The 23455-nt window shown below is 41.6% G+C and overlaps 1 protein-coding gene across 1 annotated transcript; it reads left to right on the forward strand.

Moving 5' to 3' along the window:
* The first annotated feature begins 202 nt into the window (after window positions 1-202).
* Window positions 203-22058, forward strand: vcam1b (vascular cell adhesion molecule 1b). Its single transcript, XM_030728252.1, has 10 exons — window positions 203-310; window positions 3916-4212; window positions 7613-7918; window positions 8001-8261; window positions 8348-8620; window positions 13144-13419; window positions 16413-16715; window positions 16821-17093; window positions 19977-20237; window positions 20365-22058. Exons 1-10 carry the CDS (start codon window positions 268-270, stop codon window positions 20523-20525), a joined length of 2454 nt encoding a protein of 817 aa, XP_030584112.1. The 5' UTR covers window positions 203-267; the 3' UTR covers window positions 20526-22058.
* The last annotated feature ends 1397 nt before the right edge of the window (window positions 22059-23455 follow it).

The following is a 23455-nucleotide window of genomic DNA, read 5'->3' on the forward strand; positions in this document are numbered from 1 at the left end:
TGGAGAAAGAAAAAGACGAAAGGAGAATGGGGAGAAATAATGAAAAGGTGTAACACAGAGACGTGAAGTGTGCTGCAGAGGGCGCTGTGGCCCGCAGACTCGCTTCAGCACAGATGACGGAGGGGGCGTGTGTTTCATCACAGGCCCGTTCGCTTGTTCACAGACCGTCTGTGATTCGTCAGTCCGCCTGCTTTCTGCTTCACATCCCGAAACTCCGACAAAGGAGACGCTGCTGTGTGTCCATCCATCCGTGTGTGCGCGCAGAGGATGGCCTTCCCGCGGGTCCGCAGCGTCTTTGTTCTGACCTCAGGTAAAAGCCCTTCTTCTGATTAAATTTATGCTTGTTGTGTGATGTGTTTTAAAAAGTGCAAATATTATATCGTTTTATTGCAATCTCTGTATTTTCATTGGAGAAAAATGTTGCCATTGTTGTGTTTTTCATCAGCTTTTGTGGTTAGTATATTAACAATAGAGAAATAAAAAGCAGACACGCATGGAAAGATGAGGGAAATTCATATTCATCTTCATAAAAACAGGGAACACTTTTTAGATTTCATATCTCACCTTTCTCACTTTCTGCTGTTTGTGGATGTTTCAGTTCATCAAAGCTTTTAAACGTTTTTGTTTTACAGTTTTTTCAATAATTTATGTCAATATTTTGTTTTTTAATTTTAAAATATATTTTTCAGATTTTTCTGTTTTGTATTTCTGAAAATGATAATAATGGTTGGCATTTTCATTTTCTTATATCACCATAAACTTTTGGTTTTTGACATTCACTCAATCAATAAGACATTTGAAGGCAACACAGCATCCAGACACTGCAGTTCCCCCAATGGCCACTTGAGGCTGGCAGTAAAAGTGAGTCAGACCCCCCCCCAGGTTTAATGCGCAACTTTACAGCATTAAGAACGATGTTTACAGCATAATGAAGTTATTGGTAACTGTGGATGGTTCTCCCTTCACGACTGTGTCGATCGTGGGGGTTGCAGCTGCTTTGACTGACAGGTGTGCTGACACAAGCAGCTGTAGCTACTGAACTTGACCTCCGACTTTTATTGACTTATTTTGCATTTATATCTGGCATTTTAATACAGCTTGCCATGTGTTACGATCCAAAAATTTGTGCTTCATTTTTGGTTAGTGAATTTAGTATTTTGTTAGTCTCTTACTCTGCAGTAATGAGCAGGTATGTGTCTGGACAGTGTTCCTGTACAGTTAATGATTGTATCTTGATAAGTAAACATGCTATCATTGGGCCAGATAATTCCATTTAAAGGCTCCAAACTGCAGCACAGACACGTGGGAGGAACTGTTCAGTGAGCGGCCTCACCGTAATTTAAGTCTTACCAGAATCCAAATGAATGAGTTCTAAAAGATGACCCATCATAAAGTTGCGATGAAGGAGGAAATAGAAACCGAAACATTTTTGTTTGTTTTTGTACCAGACTAAACAAACTTTTTAAACTTGGACATTTTACCCCAGCAGTACAGAGGAGCTGCAGCAGCTTTAAAACACATATTTTATATACTATAAAAACAGTATTGTGATAATGCTATGCCGCTCTTTTTGTAACCATTGCAGGGGTGGCCCGTCAGTGGACAGCCTGCTCTTTACTGAGCAAATTCTCTTATCTCTGCTGCTCAGTGAACAAAGCTTTTATTGACCTGCTGATGATGTTACTTTTGATCACTGCCCTTAAAGTCCTTCAGGACAGACTCTGATGTGACTTTGAGAGAGACTGTCTCTGTCAGTTAGTGTTAGTGTTAACTTGGTTTTTGTTATTAATTTGCTTCTGTTTTCTGGCGTAAAGCAAAATCTGAAATGTTTCATCTCCAATTTACATCCTGATGGGGAAGTGTGCTTTACAGACTGTAGTTCAAAACAAGACATAAACACGATTTATGACCCCTTCACTGTGGGGAACAGGGTGATCATTTCCTTGAGGGTTGACACCTTCTCAACTGCTGGGTGATCACTTTTGATTGCAAGGTGACTGCCTGGGTCACATGGTGGGAAGCAACCCTTTCTTCAAGCAGTCACGGTTTGAGTCGGGCTGACTGCAGTACCTCTCAGACAGATTGGTTTGCAAATAATTGTCTAATTTATAAAGGCAGATAGACAACACACAGCAATTAATCTGAGTTAGTCTGCGCTGATCGCAACTCATCGGTGGCATCTCTCTTAGCAACAGGGACTTGACTCAAATGGTTGCCAGTTGGTTTTGTTCTGGTTTTACTCCAGTTGCTGAGTGCCCGTGTCATTTTGTAGTTAAATTGCTGCAACTACGAACTAGGAACTACTGTTTGTGGAGGAATTTCTGAAATTCTGTTGCAAATCTATGAGGTTCTTGCAGGAACCTGAATGTATGAAATGTGAATGAATGAATGTGAAATTCTGCTTATGTGAACAGCAACAGATTGTCATGTCATCAAATAGAATGAATGTAATTGCTAACTTAACCCCATTCAGTAGCCAAATGTCTTATTGCCATTTTATTGTTTTTATGCACCAAACTCGCTTGCAGACGGCAGCCGCCTGGGTCTTCATAGCAACCATTGCAAAGGCAACAAGATCACAAGTTCATTGCACACAGTCACGATAAATTTTTATCACGCCATGGTGTTCAACTCCTGTCTTCCCTAGTGTGACTGACTGTAGCATTAGAGAAAGTGCTCCGCTGTGACTTCAGAAGTGTCCAGTTTGCAGCCAATCACAAAGCTGGCCTTCCTGATCAGTTTATTCAGGCTGTTGGTATCACCAGCTCCAATGCTGCTCCCATCCTGTCTAAAGACACGAGCCGTGTGGCAGTCCTTTTCCTTGTAAAGTTGATCACCATTTCTCTGGTCTTACTGACATTCATTCTGCCCGAGAAATTCTGAAGCCAGTTGATGTTGTGTTGTGGTTCAGGAAGTGTGAGTTCAGCCAGGTTTCTGTGAAGCACATCATCAGTATTTCCTCCTGGTCTTAATCATCCTGAGCTTGCTCATCTTATTGGCCGGGGACCTCCAGCTCTGCAGCCCCGTCGTCTTTTCCATAACTCCATCAGTTGGTCTTGTGTGTGGAATTATATGGCTCTCCAAAAAAACAAAAACAAGCAAGAATAAGGGTGCACAAAGTGACAGCAAAAAGACAGAACACACAAGAGCTGCTGCAGCAGGCTGCCATCATAAATACGCTTTTATAAAAAGACTTTGCAGACATCATAAAAATATACCACTTGGTTCTAATATGTAACCATGCATAACCATTATAAACCATTAAACACTGTCTTCACTTCATTATCATAAAACATCCTTATAACTACCATTTATAATTATCAATATTATCTCCATATTAATCAACACTTAGAACACAAAACATAAGCAACTGCTTGCTGCGAACTAGTGTGTGCTGTCAAAGCAGCAGTAGCAGGCATTCATGTGAGTTTCCCACACTCACTGATGTAGCAGTTCATGGTTTGATAGTCTTGTGACCTTCCTCCAGCCCCTCGGTTTTAATCCCTGTTAGTTCACAGTTCTAATTAGCTTATTTTTTTTAGCTTATTTTGTTTCTTGTCCTTGGAGGCGAAAAGTAATGTAATGTAATGTAGTGGGAGTCTGTATGTAAGGGCTAGTCCATAATGTTTCAAATACAGATCAAACCTGGTAATACTGAGTTCAGTGATTTGCAGTAGATTCATCTTCGCACACATATTCACATCCTCTCAGCAGTGAGTCAGTGTGACTGCTTTCAACAAATGACTGTTCACTGGTCACTGTTTTATGCATGTAAAGCTTCATACAAATTTATTTAAATAGTGATTATTGCAGAAATATATGGTAAATGTTTCGGTGCAGGGGAACCAGCTGACAACCAACGCGAGCTGAAGAAAACCTGCCTAATTTTTTTAATGTTGTTGTTTCCCTCCACAGCTGTGTTCCTGATGTCACCGATTTTGGGTCTGCAGGTGGATGTGACCCCTGAACGGGCTCTGTTCAGTCTGGGTGAGCGTCAGCAGCTGCTCTGCTTGTTTCAGGACTGTCCCATCATACCAAGTGTCTCCTGGTCCATGCTGGGGGACCGGCCTCTCACCGACTCCATCACCACCAACGAAACGTGCTCTGTGCTGACCTTTGATCCTGTGATGATGGAGCACGAGGGGTCACTGCTGTGTACAGTCACCTGCAGAGGAGAACGGAAACAAGTCAGACGCTCGGTGCAGGTTTACTGTGAGTTACCACTGAAATGGAGCATAAATTTGAAATGGGATGAATTACATTTTTATATTTAAATGTTATATTATTATTTCATGATTGTTCTATTTGAAACAATATGAGTTTATGTACAGTTATTCTTTGTTATTTTGCCTCCTATACGCACAAAGTGGATTTTAAATCCAGCAATCAACATGCGCAGACTTTCAATTCAGTTTCAGTTCAAGGGCTTTAACTATTGTGGTAACTGCTTAGACATTTTATATACAGTTCCACATTATCAAAAAGCTCAAAAGTAATTGGACAAACTAACAAAATTTTAAATAGGAATAAGAATAAGGAATTTTTTTGATACCTGGATGAAATTCACTGAGTACCTGATCTCTAGAACCCATGAACATCACCAAATGCTATGTTTGCCCTCTTAAGATGCTCTGCCAGGCTTTTACTGCAGCCACCTTCAATGCAGGCTTTATTTTCCATCACCAGATATTACCACTTTATTTTAAAGCACTTGGTGCCACTGTAGGATAACTTTTCAATTTGCAGGGTAATCCAGTAGACTTCAGCTAAAGACCCTTAACATTTAACGCAGACACGATCACCCATGATAGCTGGCTGCAGTATAGGTCATACACTCTGCCCCCTCAATGTTAGCAGATGAGACAGAAGTGAGACTAAAACAAAAAAGTTCATCTAACCTACCCTTTTATACAGTCAGTATAAATCACTGTGGCCTAAAAGCAACATGTGTGAAACTTTGTGTGGTTGTATCTCAGGAGGTAGAGCAGGTTACCTATTAATTGGAAGGTTGGTGGTTCAATCTCTGGCTTCTCCAGCCTGCGTGCCAAAGTATCCTTAGGCAAGATACTGAACCCCTAGCTGCTCTCTGATACAACCACTGGAGTATGAATGTGTGTGAATGTTAGATAGAAAGCACTTAGCTGTAGAAGGAAGTGTTGTATGAATGTGTGTGAATGGGTGAATGAAACATGTTGTATAAAGTGCTTTGAATGCTTAAAGTAGAGTAGAATAGTGCTATATAAGAACCGATCCATTTACCAAACTGCATGCCTCAGTACTCAATATTTATTTATATCAATAAAAGTAAATATTCAAACACCAGTAAAATATCACACAAAATTAATGAAAAGAAAATGAGTAATTAAATGGCTTCAAACCTACTACATAAATGAATGCACTTTTAATAGTATGCTTCCATTTATCATAATGCCTCATTGATTTGTCAGGATGGTTATAAATTCTCCTGACAGCTGACTTAAACCACAATTGAATCCATTAAACCTTTTAGACTTTGCACTCTATTTCAAGGATGACAGTGATAGAATGGCACACCCATATAGTTTAAAGTTACAGTGTGTAAAATCTCACCAATAGATGTCAGTAGATTCCAGTAAACTGAATTCTGTTTTCTTAACCCTCCCAATTAAGTGTATAATCCTAGCTGTGGTGACCGCAGTAGGACAAACAACTCTGGCTGCCGTTTATCTGTAGTGAGTATAGACTGTCAGTCCACTGTTTACCCCAGCTATAAATATGCCAGGTGTCCACATTTAATTAGGCTGTAAAACTTTGTGAAAGGAGTTGACAGGAGTCGATGAGACGGTGAAGCTCACGTCTGTATGACAGCGATGCTGAGATGAGCTGCTGGGATATCCTGAACTTATCTGTCAGTAAGCGTTGCTGTTTTTGCTGCTGTTAGCCTCTGTTAGCCGGCATTAGTGAAACTTTCTATGCAGTAGCTCAAATACTGTTGGACTCGAACACTTAGCAAATAAACTTTCATACAATGTGAGAATGTAATGAAACTATTCATCAGAGGGAACGTGTAATTTGCAGGACACTGGAGCCTAACATTAGCTGGCATAATGTTATAACCAGCTGCTGTTGTTGAGATGGCTCATTGTCAGCTGTCCAGAGATGTGTAATCTGCTGACAAGAAGTAAATGTGACAATATTGTGAATAAACGAGCATCTTTAAGCATGTTTTCATGTGTTAGAGCCCTGACTTCAGTTTAAAAGATGAAGTGGGGAAGGAAGTGGATGACGTTTTATCCAGATGCCAGTTGGATTGTCTCTTTCCTTCACATTTTCACTTCTTTGGTGAAGGGGACCCCTTCTCTGTTGATAAAACTTATTATATGATGCTTCATATATTGAGTCTGAAGGTGCAGGCACAAATTACAAATTACAGGTTCTTTTCTCCTCAACCTTTGGCATGCTAGTATGTGGCCGATCATTAGCCATGTACGTAAAACACAATTAGGCAGAATGTCTATCTGGCCCACTATATTCTAGATGGCAACATCTACAAACCAGTGGCCATGCCTATGTATTTTTAATGGATTAATTCCAAGTTTATCATTAGCCTCACAGCACAGTGGCCTAAGTTATATTTTGGCCAAATTGAGATACCTGCTTAATTCTACTTTGCTAACACTGTAGATTCATTTGGATAGATATGTCAGTTTGGCCAAAATGTGACTTAGGCCATTATGCTTTGAGGCTAACATTATGAGAATACATCACTTTGTTGGAAGTGTATACTTTAAACTCTCTGTGAGTGTATGTCCTTTAATATCTAGACTTCAGGGTCGTGCACCATTTTTGGAGAATAACAGGATGCTAATCTTGAAAAGCATGAAGGGAACATCCAGCATTAACAAAAAAGGAAATATTTTTGTCCTGGTATGAACAAAGGTTATACTCATCAGGAAAAGGATTCCTGATAAAATCTCTGGAATAGTTCCAGAAAGACCTTTAAAGCTAAAAGCGAAACTTTTAGCAAGTGTATAAAAGTAAAAGTTTGGTGTTACAAGAGATACTACTTTTTTCATTTCACTTCCTGGACTGCCTCATAAATGGGAAGACGTGCATACTGCATCACTTTAAGGCTTCAGGGTCAGTAAATTTAAAATACTGATGCAAGCACCGTAACAACACATACTGGTTTTGGTCATTTTAAAGCCTAAATGTAAATATTCTGGCTGCTGCTTAAATAACCGTATTAAGATGAGAGGGTAATGTGAAAAGCTTTCAGCTAGCTAGCTGGAGTAATTAATAAGCTGTATTCATAAAACTGAAACAATGCAACACACAGTGGTAAGTAACAGAATAATAAAATACCAGAGTGTAACCCACCAAAACTGAAGCGCAGACTTGTTGGAGAGTCTGTAACACATACTGTCATTGTTTGTCTGACAGTTCCATTAAAAATGCTCCAAAAGGCACAGTGAGTCCTATTAGCTGAGATGGGGCCTATCCACAGAGACAAAACCACTTTGGAGCCAGCCTCAAGGGGCCACAAGGAACTACACTGTTATGATTTATTATTATATTGTTGTTATTACAGTATGGCAGTTAATACCTGCCTTCTGTTTCTCTGCTGTGCCAGCCTTTCCATCAGGCCCTGTGATCACAGGTCAGGACCATGTTAGACTGGGGGTAGAGTCCACCCTGACTTGCCAGGTATCTGACATATATCCTGCTGAGCAGCTGAGCCTCACCTGGCTTAGAGGAAACACCATCCTGCAGAACACAGCAGGAGATGCTGGATCCAGGTCAGTCCGGTCTGAATACAAGTTCACAGCTGAGAACAAGGACCCAGGAAAGAATATCAGCTGCAGGGCCACGCTGGAGCTGAAGGACCTGCCGGCTGACAAGAGGACCAGAGAAACCACCGTCCAAATAAGTGTCCTCTGTGAGTCTTAGTTCAGTTCCAAGTCCTCTAGTCTGCAACCTGGTGTCTGTGTCCTTATAAACCTGACTTCTCTCCTCTCCAGATGCTCCTGTTATTGTGAAGATGTCAGACTCTGTGATGGTGATGGCTGGCTCTCCGCTCACTCTCACCTGTTTGGCAGATGGAAATCCTAAGCCGACCATCACCTGGAGCTTCACGACAACAAACGGCCAATCTCTGCAATGCGGTCAAGGTAGTCAGCTCAGCTTTACAGCAATTAAACTGTCTGACACCAGACAGTACGAGTGTGACGCCCGCAACTCAGAAGGAAACTACACCAGCACTCTGGACGTCACAGTTCACGGTGAGCTATGGTCCTGTTTCACTTACAATCTCTGCAGCTTCTTTGTTGTTTCACTGAATTGGTTGTGTCTCTGCTCTCCCAAACAGCTCCACCCACCAACACATCCCTCTTAGTAATTCCAGGTGAGGAGGTGGTGGAGGGTCAGCAGGTGACCTTTGGCTGCAGCTCAGTGGGTGCGCCACCCCCCACATTGGTGCTGAGCAGAAATGGGATAGAACTTCAAAGAGTTAACTCAGCGTCCTTGTCCTCACTGAACTTCAGCCTCTCCTCTGCCCTGCTGGAACACTCCAACCTCTACCAGTGTGAAGCCTCTAACCAGTATGGATCCCAGATTGTCTCTAGCTCTGTTACTGTCAGAGGTAGTATTTTTCTCTTTGTATCTTTTATTCTCTTTTGTATCTTATAGAACATCCATTCCATCCCTCCATTTTCTTCCATTTACCTGGGTCCGGGTTGCAGGAGCAGAGAAACCCAGACCTCTCTCTCCCCAGCCACCTCCTCTAGTTCATCTGTGGAAACACAGAGGCGTTCCCAGGCCAGCCGAGAGATATAATCTCCCCAGCGTGTCCTGGGTCTGCTCCGGGGCCTCCTCCATGCCTGGAATACCTCACCCAAGAGGCACCCAGGAGGCATCCTAGTCAGATGCCTGAAAACACCTCAACTAGCTCATTTCAGTGTTGTGTAGTAGTGGCTGTTCTGTGCGCCCCTCCCAAATGACTGCACTCCTCACCCTATCTCTAAGGGGGAGGCCAGACACCCTTTGGAAGAAGCTCATTTCCACCACTTGTAATCATGGTCTTTCGGTCACTACCCAAAGCTCACCACCATAGGTGAGGGTAGGGACGTAGATTGATTAGTAAATTGACAGCTTCGCTTTCACGTTCAGCTCTCTCTTTACCAAAACGGACCAGTGCAGCGTCCACATCACTGCAGACACAGCTTAAATCCGTCTGTCAATCTCCCGCTCCTTTTTCTTGTCACTAGTGAACAAGACCCCGAGATACTTGAACTCCTCCACTTGGGGCAGCAACTTGTTCCTTAGAAGTGGTCCTGAGGACCATGGCCTTAGACTTACAAGTGCTAATTCTCATACCCACCTCTTCTTGCTTGACTGGGAACCGTTCTAGTGCGAGCTGGAGGCCACTGCCTGATGAAGCCAACAGGACTGCATCTTCCACAAAAAGCATAGATAAGATTCTGAGGCCACCAAGGTGGAAGCCGTCCATCACTTGGCTACGCCTAGAAATTCTGTCAATAAAAATTATGAACAGAATCGGTGATGAAGGTCATCCCTGGTGGAGTCTGACTTATTGCTGGCAATGCAAACCAGGCTCTCGTTGCAGTTGTACAGGGACTGAATGGCCCACAACAATGGCCCAGACACCCCATACTCCCGCAGCACTCCCCACAGGATACCCTGAGGGATGCGGTCTAATGCCTTCTCCAAGTACACAAAACACATGTAGACTGGATGGGCAAACTCCCATGCTCACTTGAATATCATTGAGAGGATGAAGAGCTGGTCCAGTGTTGCACGACCAGGACGAAAACTCCATTATTCCTCTTGGATCTGAGGTTCGGACTGACCCTCCTTTCCAGGACCCTGGCATAGACCTTCCTGGGGAGGTTGAGGAGTGTGATCCCTGATAGTTGGAGGACACCCTCTGGTTCCCTTTCTTAAAGTTTAGGGACCACCACTCCAGTCTGCAAATCCAGTGGCACCGCCCCAGATCTCCACATGACGTTGCAGAGGCATGTCAACCAAGACAGCCCTAGAATATCCAGAGACTTCAGGAACTCAAGGCGAATCTCGTCCACCCCAGGGGCCCTGCCAACAAGGAGTTGTTTAAACACCTCAGTGACCTCAGATTCCTTCTTCAGCTTGATGACTCCCTTCACCTCTGGTGTCCACTATCTGGTTCTTGGGTTACCACCACAACAGGCACTGACCACCTTGCAGCTCTGTGCCGCAGCCTCAACAATGGACCATCAGGTGGTGATCAGTTGACAGCTCAGCTCCTCTCTTCACCTGAGTGTCCAGAACATATGGCCACAGAGCTGATGATACAATTACAAAAATCAATCATTGACCTACAACCTAGGGTGTCCTGGTGCCATGTGCACTTATGGAAATCCTTATGTTCAAACATGGTGTTCATTATGAACAAGCTGTGGTTTGCACAAAAGTCCAATAGCTGAACACAATTCAGGTTCAGATCAGGCAGGCCTTCCAATCACGCCCCTCCAGGTCCCACTGTCATTGTCCACATGAATGTTGAAGTCTCCCAGTAGGACAACTGAGTCACTGGATGGAGCAACCTTGAGCACCCCGCCCAGCGATTCCAAGAAGGCTAGGTACTCTGAACTGTCATTTGGTGCATAAGCACAGGCAACATTCAGGCCCTAAGGTGCAGGGAAGCAACCTTCTTGTCTACCTGTGAAAACTCCAATGTACTGGGCAGCAAGCCGAGGGAAAACAAGGATACCCACCCTGGCTCGCCTCCTCTCACGAGGGCAACTCCAGATTGGAACAGGGTACAGCCCCTCTCCAGGAGATTCCAGAGCCCGGGCCATGCATTGAGGTGAGCCTGACTATATCTAGTCACTATCTTTCAACCTCACCCTTCCACACCAGAGAGTTGACATTCCATGTCCCAATAGTCAGCCCCGATAGCCAGGGATTGGTCCACCAGGGTCTCTGCCCTTGGCTGCCACCTGACACACATTGCACCTGACCCTTACAATGCCTGTTGTGGGTGGTGGGCCTGCACTAAGGCAGGCCCATGTCTCCTCTTCAGCCACCAGACACTCTCCCTCGAGCTCCCTTCCCAGGCCTGGCTCCAAGGTGGGGCCCTGGTAACCCTATCCCGGGTAGAGTAAACTGTTCACTTGATATTTCTTCCATAGGGGTAATTTAAATCACTCTTTGTCTGGCCCGTGACCCAGGACCAATTTGCCTTGAGAGACCCTACCAGGGGGCAAAAGCCCCCAGACAACATAGCTCCTGAAATCACTGGGACACAAACCCTTCCAACATGATAAGGTGGCAATTCGTGGAGGAGTAGTTTGAACAATATGTAAAATTTAAATGTAAAATGTGATCATTGAAACTCTACGTTCAATTGAAAGTTCAGAGACCAAAATGCTGAAACTGAGAAATCTGGTATTTTTTTAAATATATAAGCTCATTTTAAATTCAGTGCCAGACACACATTTCATAACAGTGTGGTATGCCTACCACTGTGTTGCTTTTACTCTTCTTTTGACACCACCCTTCACTGCTAGTTTTAAAAGCAAAATGTTTTCCTTTTTTTACTTAATATATCAAGAGAATTCAGCTGATTTCAGAGCCTTCTGTGGCATTATTTTTAGTTTCATAATATGATGATTGAAGAGTGAAGAGAGATGGGAGAGAGAGACAGGCAGGCTAGTTTAGAACCCATGAATTCCAGGAATTGTTGTCCTGATTTAAGCAAAGCCTCTCCTGAAACAGACATTGTCTGGATGTTGCCCCAGAACTTGTGTCATTTAGTGTCAGTGGTGCCTTCACAGATATGTAAGCCTTGTGGACTAATGATAAGCTTTGTTCTTAGTGATTTAATATTTTGTGGTCTGAAAACTCCATCTGCCTCTCTGAATCATGCTCTGATGCCAATTAATCAGGTTATTCATGAGATATTCCATAATTCTTCCTGACATTCTATTCAAAAATGAGCATGTCTTTTCAAAAATATTACATTTCTCATTTTCACATTTAATCTGTTGTCTTTCAGCATGTAAAATATTTGCAAATGATTGCATTTTTCTTTTTAAAAGGGTTTACAATTTAGTTTTTAATTCTCTACACATGGATAGTTTTCTTGTGGTGGATGGGATCCAGTGTTAAGGTACAGCATGGCAGCCTGTGACTGGTGCTTGAGTATTTACACCATTACACTTAACATTCCTGAAGAACTGTAGAACATTCTGGTGCTGGGTGAGATATTCATGATGTGCCACCTCATGAATGTCAAAGAAAACAACAAGCAAGCACCTGGTCACATGGTGTCAGGGCTGGCACACAGCCATAGCCCCCACTATAGAGACTGCTGCTTGTGGTCCATGGCGCAACTGAAAAATGTCCAGTGGAGCAGCAAGTGGACACAACAACGTTCCACTGACATAACTCAATCCTGATTCATCAAAGTTACATGCTGTGCTTTGTGTGTGTGCCATAGCACCAGTCCCTGAACCTTTTGCTTCCACCACATAGTGTAAGCACACTCAAGCTTAGGAAGACAAAAGAAGCCAGTTCAGTTTAGGAATTACTTAAGAAAATTATTTAAGGTTGAATCTTAAGCTTTTGGTTTGATTGACTCTTACAAACAAAACAGCAACCCAACAATGTGTTCCCCTGTTTTTATAAATTAATGAGGTATTGTTAATGTGGTATTGGTACCTTCAAATATTTCCCAGTTGAATATGTGAGGTTATATTTAACTTTGTTATGAAAAAAATTAATTAATCTTTCTGTAAGAAAACACATTTATTGAATTTCCTGGCATCTCACTGCAGCCACAGAGGAATGGATGTTTGTGTCTGAAGTTGTGTTCAAGGCCAATAAAGAGAAGTTTAGAGTGCATAGTCTTTAAGTCCTCTGTAGTAAAGAGGAGGTCTAAGTATTATTAATCATTAAGGTATACTGGACTAGACCCCAACAGCTTTTTGCCAGCATGCAGATTAGTTTGGATCCAGACTCTTCTTCACATTTTTAGGTTAATTGTGTGTGATAGTAAAAAGCGCCTCTTCTGTAAAGGTTAGCCTTCGCACACAGCAATAAAATAACTCTGAGTTGGGTTCAGTGTGAATGCACAGGATCAGTAAAGTCTCACTGTTCCTTCAGCTCACCCTCTGCAGGTGGAGGCGAGTCCTCAGGTCTCAGCAGAGCGGGGATCAGCTCTGAGTCTGACATGCAAGGCTTCTGGCTGTCTCCACACTCCCACCCTCACCTGGAGGAGGACTGACCTGCACCACACTGTCCTCCAGAGGACCTGGCATCAGGATGGACTGTCTCTGCTCCACCTGCAGGATCTGGATCTCCATGATAGGGGTGAATACAGCTGTCAGGCCGAGTGTGACTCCGTCATCAGGACCAGAAACATCCAGGTCCACGTCTATTGTGAGTCTGACACACCCGAGAGCAGATGATTATGACTTCAGAGTCACACAACAACACTTCATTTATTTTCAAATTGGGGTTTCTGAACTATTAAACAGTTAATTCAACAGTAGATTTTCATGTTAATTTTAAGAGGTTTTATTTTCCTTAGATTCCTCTAAGTAGAGACCTTATGAATTACAGTGCAAACATATGATAAAAAGTTTATTAATTGTTCATTGTTATTATTATTATTATTATTAAAGAGGAAGTTAATGGAATTTCAAGGTTAAATTTAAAGGAATTGGGTTTGCGTTCAGGTGTTTTTTTTTATTATTATTTGAATTGCTGTCACAGTGGTGAAAGTCACAATACCCTCAGAGTCCTGATATTTCTGTTTTCCAGGAAATTTAATCAAAACTTTCCTCTTAATTTTCAAAAATTAGCAGCTGTTTAGATTTGAAGATGACTGACAGTCTCTTTTTTTCCTTGAGAACAAACATGTCCACCGGGATGTTTTCCAGTTTTTGACTCTTTATACCACTACATCCATCTGAATTTGTTGCATTTGACAACTTTTATTTCTGTGCTGAAACTATGTATACAGACAGATGAATAATCCATAATAAACATAATTAATAGTGGCAGCCCAAAAACTAATAGTTGTAGCTCCACCTTTTTCATTTGCAGTACTCTAAACACTGCTTTAATATTAATGGATGAGAATTATACTGTCGTGTAATGATGTATCCTAGTCTAACACTCACACACTGTTTTTCGGTAGGAAGTACTTTCTTTTAGTATTAAGTAAGTACAGTACCTACTTATTTTTACATTACAGAACTTTTACTTGTAAGAGGTATTTTTAAGCGTTATTTTGTAGGTTTATTGTGAATACTACTTCCACCACTGAACAGAATTATTTTGCATTTGTACATTTTAGAATAACCTTAACAGAAGGGCCCCATGCAGAGGCTCTTTCCCTCTGTGCTGAGAGCTCAGACCCTGTAAGTACTAGATTGTGTTGCACAGTCTTTGAAATACTCAGCTAAATATACTAGAAAATGACTGTATGCTGAGGGGAAAGCTGAAAGGACCAGTTAAATAAAATGTTGCTAAAACTTGAAGCAAAAGCGCACACAGGTTTTATCCTCAGCAGTTTCAGGACTCGTGTAGCTCAGCAGGAGACGTTCTTGTCTGATAATCTCAGAGGTGTAATAAAAAAATGAACTGCTCATAACAGACATGAAGCTTAGTGATGTGTGCACAGATGTCCTGATGCTGAGCTGCTCGTCCGGGGGTGGGGGGTGTCAGAGAAAACAGAGCCACATATGAATCATCACGATTTAGTTTCAGCTCAGTTTGTTTGGGCACATTCAGCCCCACTTTTCAGCGAACACAGGTCAAAGTCTGCAGAGCTCCACGCCACTGGTTTAGTAACACAGAGAGCAGCAGCATGTCCTGACATAGATCTGCTATTTTTTTTTTGTAATCTAGATTTTTCTGCAAATCCCTGAAAAAACATAGCTCTGCTCCATTTTTTTTTATGCTTCTGAAAATCGTCACCATCACTAAAAAACTGTTCCAAGAAATGCTCCACTTCCTCCTAAAAACTGCAGTGACCTCCATTTTTTTAAAAGTCTGCAAATGTGAAGAGTTACAAACATGCTCACAGTCAGAGGGCCACGAAAAGAGTCTCATTTCAAAGGTTTGCTGACAGATTTGAGCTGAGAGGATAAACTCCAATGCTCTGTAAGGAAGTGACACAAGGGGGGAACGAAGCCAAACACCCACCCACACACTCATATCTACCCCTCTGACCACTTCAACAAAAACACTAAATATGAAACCCTCCCACTCAGAAAGGAGCAGAGTCAGAGTCCAGTCTCTGATTTTGAGGTTCTAATTGTTAAACTTGCTTTTCTATGAAAAAGTGTTTCAGACATATCAATGTGGTCTATATGATTTTGTACTTTGTTACTAATCTGTAACAACTGTTACTGTTTTCTTTTATTTTGACCTGCACTGGCTCTCTGGTACAGTGCATTAATTACATTGATTACATTTATGTTTGAGCTATTGTCATGAATTGCAAGTTTAAGAGTCAAATGCAGACTCTTGGGCACATGGAAGTAAACAAAAGACAAACCTTTATTTTAAAAAAACCAGACTTAGATGTCAGACCAAGACTTAGATGTCGAGAAAAACTAAATCCACAGCACTTCAAAAACTGGCAGCTTTACACAGGGAAAAGGACGAGGACAGACACTGAGATGAATCCTAAAAGGAACACGTCACTATTTCTACAAACTCAAAACACTGGGTCAAAGACCCCAAGGACCATGGCAGCTGTACACTGTCCACTTTGAATAAAGGATCATCATCAGGAGGGAAGCGCCAAGCTCCATCTTACTGAGAAAACCGGGGCAGCATTTTGTGTCTGTCTCCTTAAGAAGGGTTTAAAAGTCTTTTAAGGTGGTCTTTGGCAAGATTCTACTGGTTGTGGTATTGTGATTGGATATTTTCAGAGGTTCATAAAAGTTTGCAGATGATTTGAATAGGATGATGATGGATCATGGAGGTTTAGGTTTAGGTTCCAGAGTTTCCGGTGTTCCTTGTTTGGTTCCATGGTTGTAGAGATTTTGAAAAGGTATCAATGAAGCCAAAATCTTTTTTTTCTTAATGAGAAAAAGGGTCTTAGCAGAAGATTCAGGGTTCTTGAATCTGCTGAAGTCAGTACTGAGGTATCGTCTTTCTCAAGGTTTTAGAGGTTTTTGGGATAGGTTGTTAAAACCATGAACTCCAACTGTGATCCACTGTTTTAATTCCAAAAAGCAGAATGTAGTGAAGAACTTTAAACAACCTGATGATTTCTGACTTACATGTAATTAGCTGTGATTTGATGTTGAAGTCTTTGCAAGCTGATTTTCATTGGCACAATTTGTGTATTTTCACACTTCTGAATCATCATTAGCTACTAAATATATCAGTGTTACTTTTTTCTCTCTCTCCAGCGTTTCCATCTGATCCCATACTGGAGGATCCTGGCCCTGTCCTGCTGGGCCAAGAGGCAGTCTTTCACTGCGATGTCATTAATGCCTTCTCAGCCAATCAGCTGAGAATCCGGTGGCTTTTGGGAAACACAACGGTGACGGTAGAGTCATTCAGGTTCTCCAGTGTTTTACAGAACGTCTCTTCTACTCTTCAGCACCGGGTTGATGAGGATCAGCAGGTGTTGACCTGCAGCGCAGAGCTACTGACAGAAGACCAAGACTTGTGGAGGTCCAGGAGGACCAGCGTCCCTCTGCAGGTCCACTGTAAGTGTCTATTTGTTTGTTTTGTGTAGTCAGATCTTGGTTTTGTTAAACTCAGATCCAGGTTTTATTAAATTTTATTAAACTCCTGGTCTAATTCTGTTTCAGATCATCCAAGGAATACATCACTGTTAATTAGGCCAGGTGAGGAGGTGGTGGAGGGTCATCAGGTGACATTTAGCTGTCATTCAGACGGAGCTCCAGCCCCAACACTGGTGCTGAGCAGAAATGGGACAGAGCTTCAGAGAATTAAACCATCCTCCTCATCCTCACTGACCTTCAGCCTCTCCTCCATCCTGCTGGAACACTCTGATCTTTACCAGTGTGAAGCCTCCAACCAGTATGGATCTGAACTGGCCTCTCACTTCATCACTGTCAAAGGTCAGATCATTAATAATTATAATTTAAAAAAATCTTCTTTCATATGCTTTTTAAGGAGAGGAGCGACATAGTGCAGATTTTATTTAAATAATTTCTTTTAAATATTTTTAGCCACACAGTATATATCTTGCACTCCTCAAAGCTTTGAATCAGGGATTTAGTAATATTTTTAATCAGTTTTCTTTCAGTTTTTTCTTTTTGCTTTTGTGTGTTTTTTTCTCTGTCAGAAAAACAAACCAACAAACAAAAACAGCCTCTCACTCCTTCACAAGGTCTTGAGACAGAAATAAATGCCTGACTTTACAGCTGAGTCATCAGCCCAGAACTTTAGCCGTCACACTCCCATCAGGTCATTCAGTGCAGCCGTAGAGCGGAGCTTGTTAAGGATTAAAAAACCTACAAGAAGCACTCAGAGAGCACAAACCTCCACCAAGGCAGCGCCCCCTCTGGGCAGTATTTCCTTTTAAGGGAATATTATTGTATTTTCTATGTATTCATTTTGGTTTCTTTGTTCTTTTTAAACCTACTTTTAAGAAGTTTGTAGTGCCGTAAAAATCAGATCAGGGCAGCATGACAGACGTTTGCTCTGATTACACAAACATTATGTAGAAGTAACTAATGGATAATATCTAGAGCTTATTATATAATAATATACTACAGTATATTTCTAACTAACCTGGCAGTTCATTCTCTTTCTCTTGACAATCTATCCATCCATTCATTCACTTCCACTTATCCTGTTCAGGGTTGTGGGGGGTGGGGGTGGGGGGGGGGGGGGGGGTGGGGGGGCTGGGCGAGACCCTGTACAGGTCGCCAGCCTGTCGCAGGGCCAACACAGAGAGACAGACAACGTCCACACTCACATTCAATACTTTCGCTAAAGATCAAACACATTTTGGGGTCACCTTGAAAGAAAGGCAGATGTGAAATGTAAAACTGAGGTCAGAGGTCAAATATGAGACCATATTTCAAATCTTTGTATGGTACTTTCTATATGTTGACAGTACAAACCACACTTGTAGGAATCAGTTTTTGACCAATAGATCATGAAGTTGACCTTGAAGACCTTGGCGGATGACCCCACTCTGCACCCCTACAAAGTTTCATCAGAATTCAAAAGAACTCAAAACTCAAGCTATCGTGTTTACAGACATGCAAACACCACCAAAAACAGAACTTCTTTGGTGAAGGTAAATATATGTAAAAGTTCATTGCTATTGTCGTTCTCTTAAAAGGAATATCAAGTGAAACAGGTTAAAATACATCTAATAACAGAAATATTAAACTTATGAAAGCAGAAATTATGATCACTTCTTTACCAAATGTTCAAAACTTCTCTGTGAGCTGATCCAGACTGAAGCAGCCTGTTAGGGATTATTTTTTACTCAATGAATAAAGGACAAAAGTTTAAAGGTAAACTCCAGTAAATTAATTAATAAACAGTAGATCAACCAAATAATAAACAATTAAATAATACATTAGAAAGAGAGCAACTGATCAGAAAGTAGTAGACTAACTTTTCTGTTTCAGTGCATCTTATCTTGAGGACCGGCCGCAAGGACGCATAATTAAAGCATCAGGAGAGGAGACGTACAGGAATCTGAGAAATCTGAGTCACGAAATCCAGCTTGAACAAGACTGAGTGATGAAGGTCAACTCATAGCGCTCAGAGATTGTTTATGTTTAGATAAGAGGCTGTCAGTATAAAAATGTTATGGTTGGACAGGAACACACACACACAGGCCTGTCTCTTCTGAGTCCCCACATGCATGTGTGTATTTCTCTGATTCTTATGTCTTACTTTTTTAATCAAAGTGTTTCAGGTGTCTTCCTTCATAAACAACCTGTTTACCTGTCAAGGCACAAACAAATTTTAAAAATTGAAAACAAATTTATGTCTACAGAACGTCTGAATCTATTTGGTTTCTATTTTTGAAAGGTGCCGTAAAAACCATGTAGTTTCTGCACATAAATTGATATTTATGCACAGCCCTGTAGTCCTCTAGCTGTAAGTGAAACAGTGAGGAGGAGGTGAGCTACAACATGAGAAAAAGGATGTTTAGTATTAAAGTGGCATGCAAACCTTAATAAGGACACCAGGCTGAATTCCAGTCCTGTGGCAGGGTTGTCCACTATCAGGTGATGATGTGTTGGTTAAAGGTCTGTCAGAAGGTCAGCGGGTTTGGCTGAGCTGCTTTCACATGCTTTTGTACATTCTCTGTACGGTTCTCCTTTAACTTAGTTTTAAGTTAAAAGAGAGTTGGATTTCAGTTTAGCGGTCCCTGACCTTTTTAAATGCATTAAACTCAACTGCGAAAACTTAACTTGACTCTTCTCGATCCGTCACACTTACTGTCATTAATTAGATGTGGAAATGACCATGAAGCTTTCCATCTGGACTCAGTTTTTTGTCACCCAGTACACCTCACTTCACATGTCTCCCCGATTGTCCTGTGATTTATCAGAGTTCATTTCAGCCTGTCATGACAGTCTGACTGACAGAGCTTCTTCAGCTTCTTCATCTTTTCACCAAAATATGACTGAAATGTTTGGTGGCTTTAAAACCTGGGAATTCAACAGAAAATTAAGTTGCAGGAACACCTACAGAATCCACTGTAAAATCAACTAAATACACTGTCAGACCAGAATACACAACAACTGTTGTACCTACAACTGTGACTGCAGAATCACCTGTGGATGTGAGGTGCATAGCACACTTTGAGCCTACAGAATGAAGTGCTGTATGACTGTATGGTTATAAGTGTTGGGTCTCAGTTGGGTCATCTCTCTTTTGTGCATTTCCTGCAAAAGTAACTGTGCAAAAAAAAAGTGAAATTAAAGTGGACAGTGGATCTCATTTTGATCTGTTTTCTTGTTATCCAGCTCCTCCAAGGAACACCACAGTCCGCATCCTGCCATCTACAATGGTCCAGGAGGGACAAAATGTCACTGTTTGCTGCCAAACCATCAGCTTCCCACCATCAGCTGTGATTCTCAAGAAAATGACCAATGGCACAGAGTTATATTCTACCAATGGAACTTTCGTATTGGTCAATGTCACAGCCAAAGACTCTGGGCTATACCAGGTCAATGTGACCAACGACCTTGGGTACCAGGTCAAAATCTTCAACATCAGTGTCAGAGGTCAGTAAAAAAGTTTAGAAAAGTTTATCATCCCCTTTCTGTTTAAGTGAAAATGCTGGAGTTTAGCTTAACAGTTTTTATAAAAAGTTTCACAAAGCTGACCTATTGACCCCTTATTCTTTTGCAGAGAGAAAATCCAAACTTCCCTCCAGTCTCAGCATCATCATCATCCCAGCTGTCTGCATTGCCACTGTGCTAGCAGCTTCTGCTCTGTTTCTCGACTACTTAAGGAGATCCAGGAAGAAAGGCTTTTATCAACTACCCCAGTCTGCTCCACCTTCAGCCTGAGGCCGACACTGGGCAAGAAGGCTCATGGTTCATGTGGCTACCAAGTTTCAACATGTAGCTTCAAAGTCCCATCTGAACACGTTGCTGCCAAATTCTAAAAATGTGACTACCATGTCCCTAAAATTTGGATGATGCGTCCTTGAATGTGGCTACTACAGGACATGATCTCACCATATGCTTTGTGCTTTTAAACATATGGCTTTGATATTCCAAGATATGACCATCTTGCCGGTATATGTGGCTAGCAAATTACATCATGTAGCTTCAGTATCCCATTTTGTATCTACCATATCCCAGCTACACAATAGCACTGACAAATATATGGCTATTATTTTCGAACATGTTCAGCTCAGCATGCAGGTACCATGACCTGGTACCTGCAGCTCTTAATAAGAACATGTGGCTATCATGTCCTTACATATGGGTAACAGCTTCCATCACCTGGCTGTCACGTATAACTACCACCTCTGCATATGTGTTTTACAGTACATGGCCCTACCACATCCCACTATATACATATAAGCTTCATGACACGTGGCCACGTTGTAACATGTGACTTTGATATCCTAATGTGTGACCACCACTTCTAATATCGTGTTGTGTGGTAATCATCTTCAGCGATGTGGTTGCAACATCCTAACCTAGCATTTCCAAAATGTGATTGCCACCTTTTAACATTTTACTTCCACTTCTCATAATCCCAATATGTTTTAAGTCTCTGATACTCCCTAATATCCCAACATGATGCAAGTACCGTACAGTGTCTGCCAACAAGCAACTGCAGCAACACAACATGTGGTTACTGTCACCATAATGCGAAGACTACTGCTTCCCAGCTTGCGGATACCAAACCTTATCCTATCCTATCTTTTGGATATTGTGACTACTACCTCCTGATACAGTATATGGTTATCATTTTTCAGCATGTGGCTTGCTACTTTTTCAACCCGGTCCAAAAATCTACCTACTACTTCCCAACTCATGGCTGCCAAGTTTTAAATGTGACTCTGTTATTCCAACACGTGAATAACATCCATGGCACTAATCAACAAGTCTGCAAGAGTCCAGCTGGAAAAATAACAACTGCCTATTGCTCAATAATGTCCACTGTCAGCTTCCAGCAGCTTTGTATTCTCTCTTCTCCAGGGTCTGCTGAGTTAGTGACTTTTCAGCCACTATGAACTCTGACTTTCCTTTCAGTGAAAAGCCTCTTTAACTGCTCAACTTGAAGATTCAAATAGAAAGCAGAAATGTTGCTTTTAACCCATGAGCTTACAGACTGTTGTCCTTCTGTCTGTGGGAAAAAGACTTAAACATTCAGACTGACACAGTTAGTTGAACTCCTCTAAAACGTTTCACAATCTTCACCTTCCTCAGATCTTTTGGTTTGGTATTGCTGCACACTTGGCGTTAATGCTGAATTACCTGCTGGGTTATACAGTGTATCACAAAAGTGAGTACACCCGTCACATGTCTGCATATATTTAAGTATATCTTTTCATGGGACAACACTGAGAAAATGACACTTTGACACAATGAAAGTAGTCTGTGTGCAGCTTATATAACAGTCTTCATGTAGAGCAACAATTCATCTTTTAAGATTCTCAGAGAGTTCTTTGCCATGAGCTGCCGTGTTGGAACTTTCAGTGACCAGTATGAGAGAGTGTGAGAGCTGTACTGCAAAACTGAACACACCTGCTCCCTATGCACACCTGAGACCTAGTAACACTAACGAGTCACATGACATTTTGGAGGGGAAATGACAAGCAGTGCTGAATTTGGGCATTTACAGGTGTAGTCTTTTAGGGGTGTGCTCACTTTTGTTGCTGCTGGTTTAGACATTAATGGCTGTATATTGAGTTATTTTGAGGGAAGAATAAATTTACACTGTTATATAAGCTGCACACAGACTACTTTTCATTGTATCAAAGTGTCATTTTCTCAGTGTTGTACCATGACAACACTGACATGGTACAACACATGTCAGTGTTGTACCATGACAACACTGACATGTGTTGTACCATAAAGAGATATACTTAAATATCTGCAGAAATGTGAGGGGGTGTACTCACTTTTGTGATACACTGTACGAGTTGAATGTATATGTGTACAGTTTCTTTTAATTTGCTCACTTTCAATAAAGATATTTATGTCTTCCCTCCTTATCCCGGGCTTTCAGTGCGCAAGATTTTCCTGGGAATTTCCTGTAACTGGCTAGCTTTCACTTTTATTTGTCGGATTAAGTGTTTACTGGGAGCCTTGGGGGTGACTCAGCTGGTACCATGGTAACACCTAAGCTGCATTTCAGTCATTTCAGTTCAGCAGCTCCTAAACACAGACTTCAATAACACACTGCTTAACTCTGTTTTCTTACTGCTGGTTCAGAGGAAACGTCTGACTGAGAAAGAAATTCTAATCAAACTTTGGGTCAAACACACACACACACACACACACACACACACACACACACACACACACACACACACACACACACACACACACACACACACAGAGGAACCCAAGCAACTACACAGATGTATAAAGCAGCTATAAACTGAGTAACAAAAAAGACACAAATTGATACACAAAGGGACCAAATTACTAATAAATGCTACAATGATACAAAAACAAAACAAAACAAAAACAAACAATGAGACTGTTTCAGAAAATGAAACATTTATAGTATTATATTTTTCAGTCTTTCACTTGTCTGGGGTCAGGAACCTTTTTCCTCATAATCCATCTTTAGACTGAAACCATGTGTCAGATGGCGGCGCGGAGACTGTCAATAAAGTTCCCCTAAGATTCATAGAAAATTTAAATGTTTATCCTGATTTGTCAGAGGGCTAAAAAGGTCAAAGGGGCTAAAGGTGTCATAAAAGCCCAGAGACATTGTTTTCATGAAGAAGCAGCAGGATGTGCCTAAATCC

Source organism: Archocentrus centrarchus, chromosome 4, assembly GCF_007364275.1.
Source record: "Archocentrus centrarchus isolate MPI-CPG fArcCen1 chromosome 4, fArcCen1, whole genome shotgun sequence".
Taxonomy (NCBI): Eukaryota; Metazoa; Chordata; class Actinopteri; order Cichliformes; family Cichlidae; genus Archocentrus; species Archocentrus centrarchus.

Excerpts from the sequence above, each read along its gene's own strand:
- vcam1b (XM_030728252.1), top strand. The coding sequence starts at position 268 with ATGGCCTTCCCGCGGGTCCGCAGCGTCTTTGTTCTGACCTCAG. Across the intron at positions 4,213-7,612 it reads ACGCTCGGTGCAGGTTTACT|CCTTTCCATCAGGCCCTGTG; the intron begins GTGAGTTACCAC and ends CTGCTGTGCCAG. Across the intron at positions 16,716-16,820 it reads CGTCCCTCTGCAGGTCCACT|ATCATCCAAGGAATACATCA; the intron begins GTAAGTGTCTAT and ends ATTCTGTTTCAG.